Source organism: Cydia fagiglandana, chromosome 8 (assembly GCF_963556715.1).
Source record: "Cydia fagiglandana chromosome 8, ilCydFagi1.1, whole genome shotgun sequence".
Taxonomy (NCBI): Eukaryota; Metazoa; Arthropoda; class Insecta; order Lepidoptera; family Tortricidae; genus Cydia; species Cydia fagiglandana.
The window spans coordinates 16,751,792-16,766,627 of record NC_085939.1 but is presented as its reverse complement, the minus strand read 5'-3'; the positions used below and the strand labels follow the sequence as shown (position 1 = coordinate 16,766,627).

The window sequence follows — 14,836 nt, the reverse complement described above, 5'->3', positions numbered from 1 at the left end:
ACTGATGCGGACCCGCTCGCCTCTCACGTATGTGAGCGAGAGAGATCCGCAAAGAATGTAAATACCGTGTTAGCCGGCGCGGAGCCGGCGGAGGCACTTGGGCCGACCCTAGTAGTCGGCACGCACCGTCCAGTATTGGCACGCACTACGGCGAACGCGGGGCTCGCGGGCACAGCGAAGCGAACTCAAACATATTCTACGACAAACGAACTCCCTCCTATCCTAATATGTACACATTGGCAGTGATACGTGCGCTGGTCGCTCTTACTCTACTTATCTTATAAAATATTCAGACTACTCCCGTCGGAACAACCTTTAAACTAAATCGCCTACGTCGCGTACGATACTCCGAGCCGAACTCCTCACGCGATCTATACACTTCGAGCTAAATATGTACACGTCTGTTCGTCCCGCCGTTCAATATCGTTATAAAAAAGTAAGCATCAGTCTTGTGAATAAAATTTTACCTCCGCTATCGATACTACGTCTAAAACCGCGGACCGTCGAATCTTTGGCGCGAAATTCCCCGACGCGCACACGCCGGGCGGAGAATCAACATCTGTCGGACCCGGCCTCCACTGAATCTTCGTCCCTACCGTTCTATGTACAAGTGTGGAGCTAGCTAGCTTAACGGGCTAACGAACTACTTAAGCTCTCATAAACGGAGCGAGAGGGGTCCGACCGAGCGGGACTCTATTTCGAAGATAAAGTCGTTTCAACTATAATATAAATCGTCATAAACGCTAGGGCTAACCGTTAACCGCTCATATATCACTGCGGACGGCTCGCCCTCACGTCTCAGTCGAGGAGCCGAACCGTCCGCAGCTCGTCAACAGGGACCCGGACGTCGCTCGCTCCGCAGCCCACGCACGCCTACCGGCCGCAGGGCCAGAAGGCGTTGCCGCCGTACTTGCGGCCCTGCTTGCGCTTGCCGGCGCCGCTGAGCTGCGGCCGCGCGGGCTCCTCGGGGTAGTAGAGCGGCGCGTCGCCGGCGCCGCAGTCGCCGTCCTTCTTCTTCAGCAGGTCGTTGAGCAGGCGCGAGGACGTGCAGGCGCGCGCGGGCGCGGCCGGCGGGGCGGGCGGCGGGGCGGGCGGCGCGGCGCGGCGGTACGAGGCGCAGAACTGCTCGTACAGGAACACCTTGGTGTGCGCGGGCAGCGACGCGATCTCCACGCGCTTGATGCGCTTCACCTCCGCGGCGGGCACCCACTCGTCCTCGATCCTGGAAACGGGAGATTCGTTACTGTCCGTGCGGTACGGTGCCACACCGAGGTGGAGCTGCAAACACAAAATTCGTCTGGAAAATCGGGCGCCAAATGTGGTATCGAAGCTAGAAATTACGTATTCGGATCGAACGAATCGCTCGCTCCAATGTTTTTGAAGCCGATTGTCGAATATGAGCCTGCATTGTGGTTGCAGCGTTAGTGGGTTGCGATCCTGGATATAATTAATGAACATGCAATCTATTTAAAAGCGAAAGTAAATAAAAAAAAATAACTCAAATGTAGGCATGAAACTTTTTTTTTGGACTTAATTTTTATAATATGTAATAACGATATAATTAGGAAATGTTAATGCGTTGAACGACTACAACGTGAACAAATGATAGGTTTAGCTTTGAGCTACGTGATAAGTAGACATCGAATTTTAGGGGGCAAAATAAAATGGCAAATATAAATTTGTGGAAAATATAATATATAATGGTTAATGGCTTCTAACTCGCATTCTAATGCAGTCATTCAAAATGTGGTTTGTTTGCACAAATTCATAGGTACTTAATATCATCGTCTCCAATCAAAATAATACTTAAACATATTCATTTACAAACAAAATTTAGAGTGATCATCATTATATAAATATGATAAAAGCAACGATAATTGGGTTTATGGATATAGGAACGATCTACCTGCCATTAAATTTAGCCCCCCGAAATCCTTTGTCTGGTCACAAGGATTGGCAACCCATAGGTACCTAGTTACTAGCAAAAACTTTTATATTGACATCAAATTCCACTAGATTTCTCGAATATATCAATGTAAATTAAGTGTGATTTTGAAGACATATACCTATTATAAATAACTGTGAACTAACCACAATTTATATGGTTATATGCTAGCAACTTTCTGTCCGTTCTTAAATCCCGTGTGGCACTTTTAGGAGGCAACAGAGAGCATGCCAAGCATATTTCCGGAGGACCAATGCATGTTGTAATAAAATATGCCAATCGGGAATTTATAGCACAATTGTATTTTATGTCTGTCCTGTATTTTTAGGTCGAGGGATCGAACACTTCAATCCCAGTCTCTCAACCATGTGAAAATGTATCTGAGGCGAATGGTGTGAAAAAGTCAGATATAGACTTTGAAGACCATTTTATTCTTATAGCTTGTAATGTACTTAAAGATCCCACCAAAAACATAAATGTAAAAAAGGAGAGCCAAGTTCAATACAAAAATTATGCTTGGCTGTGGGGCTCGCCGCAAAAAGAATGGAGATCTAAATGAGTGCCACTGCCAAGTTCTATGCAAAATCCAAATATGTATTTATAGGAACAAAATAACATTATAAACAAGTATTAAACTCTATTTCTTTGCTTTATTGGATACCTATAACAATTGCTGTTATTTAAAAAATGTGAGATCTTAAAGTAGGTTAGATTTGACTTGGCCAGTTTTCATTATATCAATCATTTTATATATATTGTAATTCTGATAAAACCTGGCCAAGCCAAATCTAACCTACTTTAAGATCACACATTTTTTTAAATAACAGCAATTGTTATAGGTATCCAATAAAGCAAAGAAATAGAGTTTAATACTTGTTTATAATGTTATTTTGTTCCTATAAATACATATTTGGATTTTGCATAGAACTTGGCAGTGGCACTCATTTAGATCTCCATTCTTTTTGCGGCGAGCCCCACAGCCAAGCATAATTTTTGTATTGAACTTGGCTCTCCTTTTTTACATTTATGTTTTTGGTGGGATATCAATACTTTTTGTAAAGAAAACTAGGCAGGTATTGAGATTTAATGTTTTTTCTTGTGTTTCCGCTGTATGGTTTTTACTTCTGTTCTTTGTATAATTATGTGGTGCCGCGCGCCGCCGACGACACACCGTTGGCCGGTTGTTTAGAGCGTACCTATTACAAGTTTTTTGTATGGGGACACCACTTATTTTTTGACTAACTAAACTTTATTTTAATATAGCAAATATAATAATACATATATTGGGGTAGTTTCAAATATCTGCTTGTAACGGTTCCAACGCTACAATAAAAAAATATTTTTTTTGTATGGGGACCCCCCCTATTTTTTAATTTTTTTTATTTTTAGATTTTTTCCTACGCTTACACACAATAACCGAGCTGGATTCCAAATTTCATCCTTCTAGGTCATCTGGAAGTAGGTTAGGTTTAGGTACTTATATGTCAGTCCCAATAAAAAATGTTTTTTTTTGTATGGGGACCCCCCCTATTTTTAAACTTTATTTTATTTTTAGATTTTTTCCTATGGTTACACACAATAACCGAGCTGGATTCCAAATTTCATCCTTCTAGGTCATCTGGAAGTAGGTTAGGTTTAGGTACTTATATGTCAGTCCCAATAAAAAGTGGTTTTTTTGTATGGGGACCCCCCCCTATTTTTTAACTTTTTTTTATTTTTAGATTTTTTCCTACGGTTACACACAATAACCAAGCTGGATTCCAAATTTCATCCTTCTAGGTCATCTGGAAGTAGGTTAGGTTTAGGTACTATAAGTCATAAGTCAGTCTTAAAATTTACGACTTTTTGACCTTCATACCTTTATAACCGTTTGAGCTAGCTTCATGAAATTTGGGCTTCTAGATATCCTTATGGATATAATTAAACACACGTAGTTTTATGTGTTTACGTCAAAGATGTTTTGAGTTATAGAAGGGTCAAAAGTGGCACCAAGTGGTTCGTGTAATATTACACTTGGCGCTGGCTAGCCAGTTCCTTTGCTTGAACTTGGCTTGACACGCTGCCGCGTGTCTAGATTTATCATTGAACCTATATAATATTGTATATGCTATGGAATTTTGATAAAATGCACATGGTCCTCACTTAAAAATAACTGAAGCGCTAAATGCGGTTATAGTGCATAGCAACATAAAATATGAGAGTATACCTTAAGGATCCTGACTTAGATGAAAGTTTGAACGCAAATGATGAAACTGATGATAACAATAAACCTAATACAACATGTACAATGATAAGAAAAGACGTGAGAAAGGTCGTCTAAGGCCCACCTGGATTACCTGATACACACACAATTTATAGACAATACTCGAAACAGTCTGTGCTGGAGAGTAGATTAAAAAATACATTAATAAATTAATGTAAAGTTTAATACTAATCTTACAACGTATTTAAGTGTCCTGTCCCGTATATTTCGAATAGTGGAAGTTGTATGAAAATGTATAAACCTCTTGTTCTTGCGTCTCATTTCACATTTTGTTTTGTAGGTCTCTAGTTCGTAACTTCGCACAAGGGTCAAACTTGTTACATCTAATTTGTCAGGTTTACGTACTTACATATCAGTTTATCGTTAGGAATCACCAAAATTTCAGTCTATTAAAGAACACTTTGTGTTTATATAATGGACCTTTACATATACTAGAATTCACACAATTATCAATTTATACCTATTTTTATCAGCAGCACGTTTGACAATTCTAAAGAAATGCCAACGTAACGAGATAGAAATTGTAAGAAATTTCCAAGGACATAAATTATTTTTATTTGACGAAATTATTAATCGTCACCGTCAATGAATACATGAATTAACTCGTTTACAAAATGGCGGCCCAAATCTAAATATCATCCGTCAGCTTTCTCGTATGTAGATACCACGAATTATTAATTAATGAGAGTTAATAAACGCTCGCTATCGCAACGTAACTCAGGGGCGCTCAGATCGTTTAGATTTTTTATCTCGTTTCGTCGGCCTCACTTTAGTTTAGACAGTAGAGCGATCGCATTGGGAGCGACAGCGATAAAATCACCATCGGGCGTGAAGACAAAGGGGGTAGATATGGTGCGAGTACTCACACATGAGGCGGGTAGTAGGTGAGCAGCATCTCGGGCTGCGCGGCGGCGGGGTGGCGGCGCGTGGCGGTGCAGCGCGCCAGCAGCGCCAGCGTGTGGCGGCCGGCCGGCTCGCGCAGCGGGCACGCGCCGCCCAGCCGCCAGCGCACCGTGCGCGCCAGCTGCCACGCCAGCCGCTCCATCACGCCCGAGTCGAAGAAGTCGAACATGCGCGCTGCAACACGACACATCGGTCAGTTGTCGTCTGTCCGTCACGTCTGTCGTGCGTCTGGGACCTATTAGGCCGCGGATTGGACGCACGCGACCGGCAACGTGCCGGGCGACGCGTGCGGTGGTTCGCGCGACTCGCGCTGCTTGCCGCGCCGCCGGTCGCGTGCGTCCAGTCCGCGGCATCAAGTTGTTCGGAGGCAGAGCGGAACGAACTTGAAATGTCGCTCGTCGTGACAAAGCAATCGTAACAATTTTAACCTGATTAGGTTAAGTTAAAACTAGGTACACACTGTAGCCGCCGTACAGGTCAGAATTTCGACGACTCAAATAAAAAGTTCAATTCTTAGTGAAGTGATATCCAAAAGTACTGGTTTACCTTTCTTGACGAAACGGTTAAATGCAGAAGTGGTGTGTTATTGGCTATGGAGGCTGATGATCTGATGAGGCTGATGAATATTTGATCAGTACAAAAGCTGGTTTAAACTTGGGTGTCTCTAATTGGCCGTGATACAGAGTATGTGGTGCACTCCTATTGGTGCTTTAGAAAAAGGTTCCAAATACTAGCCGAGCCCGACGGCCGTGTTTAGCTACTGCATTAGGAATGTATTTAAATTTTATACAAATAAAAGGTTGCGTTCGCATTACAGTCCATCACTAGAAGTATGATAAGGTCGTAATTCTAACCAGGTTAGGTTTGATCAACAACGCCATCTATTGCGTGAGTAAAGTTCTAAAGAAAAATGAAACCTTTAAAAGTAACCAACTGACCTGACCAAGGCTGCCGCCTGTACCGCAGCTTCTTGCCATTCCTACGAATGAGTTTGGGCGCGCTGTCAGTCGCCTTCTTCCCGCTGCCGGCGTTGGGCGAGACCTCGTTGAAATGGTTGTTCACGTGCCTCTCGAGCAGTATCTGTAATCACCAATGTTCGTGTTACATGTTGAAATACTTATTGCTAATGACAATGGCTTAGATCATGAAATCACAATGAAAATCGGTTTCTTATCCTCATTTTAACTGAAACTGTAGAAAAGCCTTTCATTGCAAATTTTTAATCATATACTAAATACCTAAATATTACGAGTCAAATAGTCATTGTGAAATCTGTCTGCATACCATTGATAGCCAATGATGGATATGAGATCCACTATTGAATGATAGATGTCTTAGAAGTCTTAGAACTAGTTAGTTCTAAACAATACTTGATTGGTCATCGGGTGCATCACATTAGCGCCTCATCGGGGTGTAGTAAAAAACGAAACATTATCGCTCAATAAATATACAGCAATAAAAAAGTAAGACAGGATCGACTACTAGACAACTTAAATACAAAAATATAAATGTTTGTACTCCTAAATGTTAATAAAGATGGAATTAATCCAAAGAGGATGTGAATATCTAGTGTATCGACTCGATTAAACGCAACATTAACACCAGTAAAAACATTTTAAGTCTTTGTATGAAATTTGTTTGTTCATCAATCGGTCTCGAGTAAATATTTGTTGGGCGGTAGAAATAATAACGGACATAAATTTTCTTCGGATGTAGCGCACCTTCTTCGCTCCTTCCTTGGGGAAAGAAAATATCACAGCTTTATTCTTGGTTAATAGAACCCATCTGGTTAGGAACGTCGAACTCCTCATATCGTCATCCAAATGTGACCGACACAACTACATCACAAAAATATTAGAGGACACATTTGAATTATACGAAATCTTAAGAGATGATTAAAATTTATCGATATAGATAAAAAATTGAAATAATTACTTAAAGTTGTAGTTGCTTTGACGTGCCACAAGATCAATTAATGATTGAAGCACTATTAGCAAACGAAAACTTTAGATAGTTAAACAATTTAATTCGGTTATAAATTAAGATAACAGCTTGCAAGCTGATCTGAAGACGATATCATACAGGAATAGACGGAACAAGAACGAGAGCGATCCAATCATTAATGATTGGATGTGATTTGAAGAGGATTGAGATCAAATTAGGAAGTATGAAAAGATGTACAAAGAAATGGCGACGACATGCTGACTTTTTTCAAGTCATAGGTCCGCGTGCAAAAACCCACAAGCATGATTTCATGTACTGACTGTTGTGTTGTTGACACTGTCAACGCATTATGATGTCAGAGAAATTGCTCTAAATTGTGAACACGGGCCTAAAACTGAACAAAGAAATACCCAAATTCAAGACCAACGAAACAAACCTTCAGAACGACAAGACAATAACCCATACGGACGCCGCGATCGGTATAGTAATTGTGGTACCGTTTGGGCGATCTGCATCTTTCGTGCCGCGAATTTTATGCAAATTCAAGACTAAAAACACATAAAACCTTCAGAACGACGCGGCGATGAGTATGGTTATTGTGGTACCGTTTTGGCGATCCATGGTGGCTAGAATTTTACACTGATTTCTGGTAACAAGTGCCCTGGTCTGCTGCTTGCTTGGGTTTCGACAAGGAACGTAATTGTACCTGAGTGGAGAATCTGCGGCCGCAGCCGTCGACGATGCACTTGAAGGGCTTGTTGCCGCCGTGGGACAGCGCGTGCCGCTCCAGCCACAGCCGGGAGCAGGACGGCTTGCCGCGTACTTTACACCGCTCCCATTGGCACACGTAATTTTCCTTGCCCGCCTGCGTTTCTACGTGGATCGACTGGAAATAAAAATAATAATCGTCAAGTATGTTAAAGTACAATTTTGCCAAAGCGAAATCTGACAAGGTGCTTGGCTTGACTTGTTGTTTTGAAAAGGTCTTTTGGATTGCATATGCAATCATCACAAGTTCCAAAATTAATTTACCAATAAAAATAAATTACCTACGGACAATTTTTAAATTATAGATCTTGTTAGAATAAAGTTGAAATTTCTACATGTACATACGTATTGTATAGTGTTCATTATAACTCACCTGTAAATGTTCTAAGAGATCAGTGTCGCTTTCAAACTCCTGCTTGCAGTTCTCCCAAAGACACACGGTGACAGACCCCGAGGTATCGGTGCTGGATGTCCGCTTGTCGCTGCTCGCTTTAATCGGCTTCCGCGGTGGAAAGCGCAACGTTTTCGGCTGCTTCAGAATTGGACTCTTCTGACAACTCTGTCCTTCCACTGAACTAATGCTAATACTTAAAGATAACGAGTCGTCGTCACATTCTTTACTCGTCTGTGAGTCACTTGGCGAATCTATTGACTTGTCTGATCCTGTACCTATTCCCGATTCGGAAGACTCCGTGGTAGTGCTACAGAAATTGGCTTCTATCACAGCGCTTTGAACGTTAGATGAAACATCCTTAAGGACAGTAATTTGTGTAAAGATAGTATCTTCTCTCTTAGCAACTTCTTCGACTTTTCTTAAGTCTGTCATCGAACTGTCTTTCCATTTTTCCGCTTCATCTTGGTCCAACAGGTCATCGTTCATCTTTTCTGAGCAATAGTGATCTACTTTAGATGTTAAACTACTAACTTCTGCGAAAGGCCTCAACATCTTTTTGTTAGAATCTAGTGGGACGATATTATTGTTGAACGTCTTGGACAGCCAAGGAAAATCACACTTTGGCAAAAGTACCTCGCTCTGTTCTGGTTCTTTAACTGTGCTGCTTGGCGGGTCCGTTCCCTGTATCGGATTGTCGGGTGGTTTGACAGGTGCTATGGGAATACTACTCGAATGTAATGTAGGAGTGGAGAAGGTAGCAACCATAGGCGGCGGTTGGTGCACTATCGTGTTAGAGCATGAAGTTTGAGGTGATGGTGCTGGATTTGTACTGGCGTAACTCCAAGTCTCTTTAACATTCATATTTGGCACAGAAGTAACTATGAAGCCCGGTTGTGGTACTAGTACCGAGTGGCTAAGGTTAACGGCATAGTTTGGTTTCGGCTGCACTGTCACACCCATCGTCGACATCCCTGTTAAATTTTTATTCAAGACTGAAACACCAGACTGACTGGTCGACGGCATTGTTGTTTTGTTTACATTTGCATATGGTTGTGCCATTGTGTTTCCAAGCTTTAGTAACGTTCCATTAATTAAAATTTGTGCCTGTTGGTTTTGTAAAGGATCGTGCCTTTGTGTAGTTAATTGTGATGTTTGGGGAAGAACAAAATTTGGCATCTTCGCCATTAAATTAGGTATTTGGACTACAGCGCCGTTGAGATTTTGCATTATAGGAAACACAAACTTCGTTGGGCTCTGCACGTTCACGTTTGTCCTGTTGTAAGGATTCATATTATTTGGTTGGTGATTGGTTAAAGTTTGCGCTGGAAGTCCATTATGTGGTATCCTTAACGCGGTGAGCATTACGTTCTGCGGTACAGCAACAAACGGGCCCAAATTAGTGGAAGTTACGGTACCATTACACGGCTGTGGAATATTTATTTGGTGGCAATTTTGGAAATTGGTGACAGGCACGTTAAGATTGCCAATGTTGCCGTTCATCGTCATCGGAACTTGTCTAACTCCATTTGGGACGTTGATCTTTGGCGTGGAGTTAGTTTCATCCGGCACTCCCGAGCTGCTTGGCGAGTTAACGCAATTGTTTTGTTTCTGTATCTGAACTTGCTGCTTAAGGTTGTTCGCTTTAGACCACGTTAGGTTCTTGCTATTGGCTATACATGCTGATGACTTTCTATTAGTGCGCTTAGCAGGCTGAGCAGTTTTCTTTTGTGCTTCCTTCTTTGTGGTCGGGCTATTTGTTACCGGATTTAAACTTAAGTTATTTGAACCGCATGTGACACCATTCATCCTACTATCCAGTTTTGTTGTTGAGCTTACCACTCCGTTCATCTTCGTGGTATCAGGTTTAAGGTTTAATAACTTTCTAGGTTTCATTGTTGTAGAACTAACTCTAAAACCAACTAACTCGTTAGATGCTGGGATCGGAACTTTACGTTTGGTCAAGTCAACATTTTGTTTTTTATAGGGAGCTACCCTATTGGCAGATGGGTCGAAGGTTTGCTTTTTGCCGTCGACGAATCCATTCAGATGGCCATTTGACAACTTCTCTTTGGTGGATGACTCTGGCCCATGCCTCATTTCCATAAATCCATTCATAGTAGTGTGAATTTTATCTTTATTGTCTTTAGGCTTACTGTAATCTATCAACCCGTTTCCGCCCGGATTCGTCGTTTTAGGTGGCCCCGTCGTTTTATTTGTGTCAATGACGCCGTTTATTCCGTTCAACGGTTTTTGCGCTTCGGCTGCATTCTGTTTACTGACGTCGAGTAAAACTTTAGGGCTGAGCGTATACGACAAGTAGGAGATGTACTTCTCCAGGTCGTGGGTGACACCGTTTTTGGGGAGGCACTTTTTCTTGGCGTCATCGTTGTTGAGTGTGGAGGAGTCCCGCTTGAGGCCATTCTGGGGTTTCATCTTGTGGCTGAAGAACTCGGTGATGCGCCGGTGGTGTTCGGCGGTGCGCTGGGACTGGTTGGAGCGGCGGACGGGCGCTTGGGCCGGGAGGCGGCGCGGGCCCGGCGCCGGTTCGCTGACCCAGGGCGGCATGCGCGCGCCAGCGGCTTCCTCGGCGCCACTCGACTCGGGGCTGCGCGGGGACGCCGGCTCGGTGATGTCGCTACTGCCGCTACCGCTCTCCGAAGGACTCGATACCGCCACGCCACTGAAAACAAAACGAATGATAACATTAATAACCGCTCACCGGAATTAAATATGGGTTGAGACAAAATTGAAATGTACAAGATTCTTTGTAATGTTGCTAAATGGAAGTGAAAACATCCTATTTAAAACTTATTTTATCACTGAGAGATTATTCTCTTTCTCGTTATTTAACATTTTACATGGTAATATGGTACACTGCTTTGGTGTGCACCGTAAACGGAATTTAAGAGATATTATCGTCTTCACTAAAACAACACAAAAGAAAGCTTGTAATCTGGTTTTATTTTGTTCAAACTCAACTTACTCGATATGTAAACCTGTACAAATGTAAATAAAGCTTGCATCGCTAATAGATAAGAAACAATAACATGAAAGCGACACCGGTTCTGTAAACGAGTCGAGACGTATACGATTCCGAGCTTGTAATTCATATCAACAAGTCCGAGGTTAAATGGCAATCAGCTGTTGAATGGGTGCGATTGATCGTATGGGAGGACGCGGGAGGGACGCTAGGCGGCGACTCGCCGTGCTCGGCGCGAGCTAAGGTGCAATGCCCTGCCGACCAGTGCAGTGACGCAACGCCGCGCTGCACTGACCGCCCGACACACAGTATTATTTTTGGCCGCGTAACATTCATCGCACGTAGACTTAACGCTTGACGCAACTATACTGTGACGAATGAACGAATGATTTTACCCTTTTATTCTACCTAGAGAGCGGTAGACGTTAATATTTTTTGCTCTCGTGTCAAGCATATCAATCATAATTTTTAACCTGACACATAAGTGACGCTCTTTCTCTCGCTTGACATAGAAAACGTATTAAAGTGCCTTTCGTTTCATCCAAATGACATGAGCAGCGAGTTTAACTTTAAGTTTAAATGGGAAGCATTTTTCCGAGTAGGTAAATTGTTTGAAAGTCTTTTGTGGAGCCAAATCTTCAGGTAAAGTAGAACAATGCGAAATTTTGACACGTTATTTGGTAGGTGCGAGCGGTTTTGAGTCTTATGAATGGGTTTGTGGGTGCCTGTTTCCTTGATAAGTGTGGGATTCAAGGTTCCCACGGAGAAATGGCGGAGGGTGGCCGGGGTGGCGTCTCGAGTCGTCAAGGGTGCACCCTCGCCCTTTGTGAAGCCGCAATGTACACTTATAACTAGGGCTACGACTCCCTACTCTTGCACTTCGTTGCGAGCTTTGTCGCTAATTGACCCAATTTTTAAGAGCATTTTGCAACATGAAATGATAGCCGTCAGCTTGTACTTGAGGGAATTTAATTAAGAAATTGAGCAAAGCCTCTGTCTGCCTAACGGCAAAAATTAACGGTTTGTGTGTGTTGCATTGCATTGCATATGGCGGAAGAGAAAAGGCTAAAATGAAGCAGCATGTTACAAATGTAGAACCAAGAAGCTCATTGTTATTTGAGTTCCAAACTAGCAACTGCACGCTCCTGACAGAACTTTACCGTGATAAACATCTCAACAAACATTCCCTCGAGAAACGAAACTTTACACCCATCTTGTGTATATGAAGCTTAAATAACGTATTTACCAATTATCAAGCGACCGAAGAACGACTGGCGAGGCAATGACTAACATCGGGGAAACAGTGGAAATAATGAATGGATGCGCGTATGCCATTACGTTTAAATAGGGCATGCTCCCGGGAATTCCCGGTTCTCAAATTCCCGGGAATTTTATAGTGTCAAAAGAACCGGTACTGAAGACCCGGTACCGGTACTTCCCGGTTCTCATCATATGACTATTTATTCCCATTTCAATAGTAGTAATGTTTTAGTACTTTAGCTAGGGACATTAAATAACATTTAATAATGGTGATATGAAACGGGGGACCCAAATAACCCGAGAAACTAACCTAGTAAAGTAAGCATTCCATTATTTTCAATCAATATTACGGATAATGGTAAATTGTAAAAATTCAAGCAGTTTTCTATTTCAATTTTGTTTTTGAAACATCGCTCAGTAAGGTAAACATACTGGTAGTTATTCGACGCGGTCCCAGTACATGTCATCTTGAAACTTAAGTCATTGCCAATAGAGATGACAGCAAGGTGTCATCTATTGGGCATTAGCATTTCGAGCACTAAAGTAAACGTATTACCTTACTTTTGTGCCGGTTACATAAATTTCGTAAAATAGGTTGGAACGCCAATTAAAGTGTCTTTTTTTAATACAATAGGTAATTTATTAATACTTCCGAGGTAATTTATATGAAAATAAGTCATTTATAAAGATTGTAGGCAGGCATTTATAAAGATTGTAGGTATTTCTTAGAAATCATCATAAAATGCCTTGGGAACCGGGAAGAACCGGGAATCCCGGTTCCGGCCATGCCCAGAACCGGGAAATGAAATTCTTGGTACCGGGACCGGTACTGCATGCCCTACGTTTAAAGCTACACATTATTGCGGCGCAATTAAAAAGAGTGAACTAGCGACACAGGTAGTAATTAATTCATGAAAATAACTTCCCGTCCGTAGAAATAGGTTATTATAACAATCTATAGATGTCCTGTCCATATTATAACAATCTATATATGTCCTGTCCATGCACTTTTGCAGCGAGCTGCAAAAGTGCATGGACAGGACATATTATAAATGGAATCCATTCATAAAAGTGCCATGGCACTTTTACAGCTCGCTGTACATTGGGTTGTTAATGAATTAATGCGGTACTTGGTAGGTAATAAATACGTATAGTATATGTAGGTACCTACTTTTAAAATGTAAGTTAGTTACGCTTACGTTACAACAAAGTGTAAGTAGATATTTATAGTAGTACCAATTTCCTACCAATGTAATGATAGCAAAAGTGAGGGCGTATACATATGTACGAGTACAAGAGGTGAGGCTAGGCCGGGTGTACGGTGGTGAGGATGGTATTTTATATTAATAAACAAAAATTGCATAGAATTGGCTATATCTGTACCATTTGACATTGACACTGATAGATCTAGTTGTCCACTTGACATTACATTCCGATGTTTTTCTGCGAATGTGCGAAAGCAAAAGTGGGCGGGCGTATGTAGGTGAGGTGAGCCGCGCAAGGTCGCGACGCCGGATTCGGCCGTCGACCCCGCCGCCGCGCCACTTGCCAATGTAACATTGTGCTCGATGTTCAGACGATCGGTTCCAAGATCGCTATCGTTGTTTTTTTCACTTTTTTGGGTTCCGTATCCAAAGGGCAGTAGGCTCGTAGTGCAAGGAAAAGTCGAAGGCACCAGGCCACGTGGTAGATCACCAATGAGATGGACAGACCAGATCATGGCCGCAACTAAGTGCTCGGTTTACGAATGTACCAGGAAAGCTGCAGTCCGCTACGATTGGCGCCGTATTAGCAAGATTATAACTTACAAGATTCACAATGATGACCACGATCACTCTGGCAAGAGTGTACCGACTAAGAAGAAGAATCCAAAGGCTAAATACGGGACCCTATTATTACTAAGGCTCCACTGTCTGTCCGTCTGTCTGTCACCAGGCTATATCTCATGAACAGTGATAGATAAACAGTTGAAATTTTCACAGATGATGTATTTCTGTTGCCGCTATAAGAACAAATACTTACTAAAAAGTATGGAACCCTAGGTGGGCGAGTCATACTCGCACTTGTCCCGGAATGCCGGACAAGTTGTCCGGCATTTAAGTAGCTCTGCAACGATATGGCATACGTCACAATGTCGAAGTGCGACAGAAAACGTTAATCCCAATGAAAAAAAAAATGTTAGTGGCATTTTCACACTTTGTTATACTGCAAAGTCTGTGCAGAGTTCGCTTAGGGTGGTATTCCACCTATCCAATTTCTTTGTACAATGTGTATTGCGTCTCACAAGATGAACTGACATTGGACAGATGGATTACCACCCATAGACGAACTCTAAGCGAAGTTAGTATCGTGTTGATGTTGATATCGTTATGTTAGGTT

The 14,836-nt window shown here is 42.3% G+C and overlaps 1 protein-coding gene across 3 annotated transcripts in view; it reads right to left on the bottom strand.

Moving 5' to 3' along the window:
• Positions 1-843: 843 nt before the first annotated feature.
• Positions 844-14,836, bottom strand: part of LOC134666742 (zinc finger protein jing homolog) — a 158,061-nt gene continuing 144,068 nt past the window's right edge. The window contains exons 2-6 of one of the 3 annotated variants that reach the window (XM_063523997.1): positions 8,197-10,897; positions 7,762-7,941; positions 6,050-6,191; positions 5,075-5,285; positions 844-1,222 (exon numbers count right to left, since the gene is read on the bottom strand). In XM_063523997.1, coding sequence (XP_063380067.1) covers positions 874-1,222; positions 5,075-5,285; positions 6,050-6,191; positions 7,762-7,941; positions 8,197-10,897 — 3,583 coding nt within the window. In that variant the 3' untranslated portion in view covers positions 844-873. The remainder of the gene's footprint in view (positions 1,223-5,074; positions 5,286-6,049; positions 6,192-7,761; positions 7,942-8,196; positions 10,898-14,836) is intronic. The other 2 variants (XM_063523999.1, XM_063524000.1) reach the window with 2 other exon arrangements.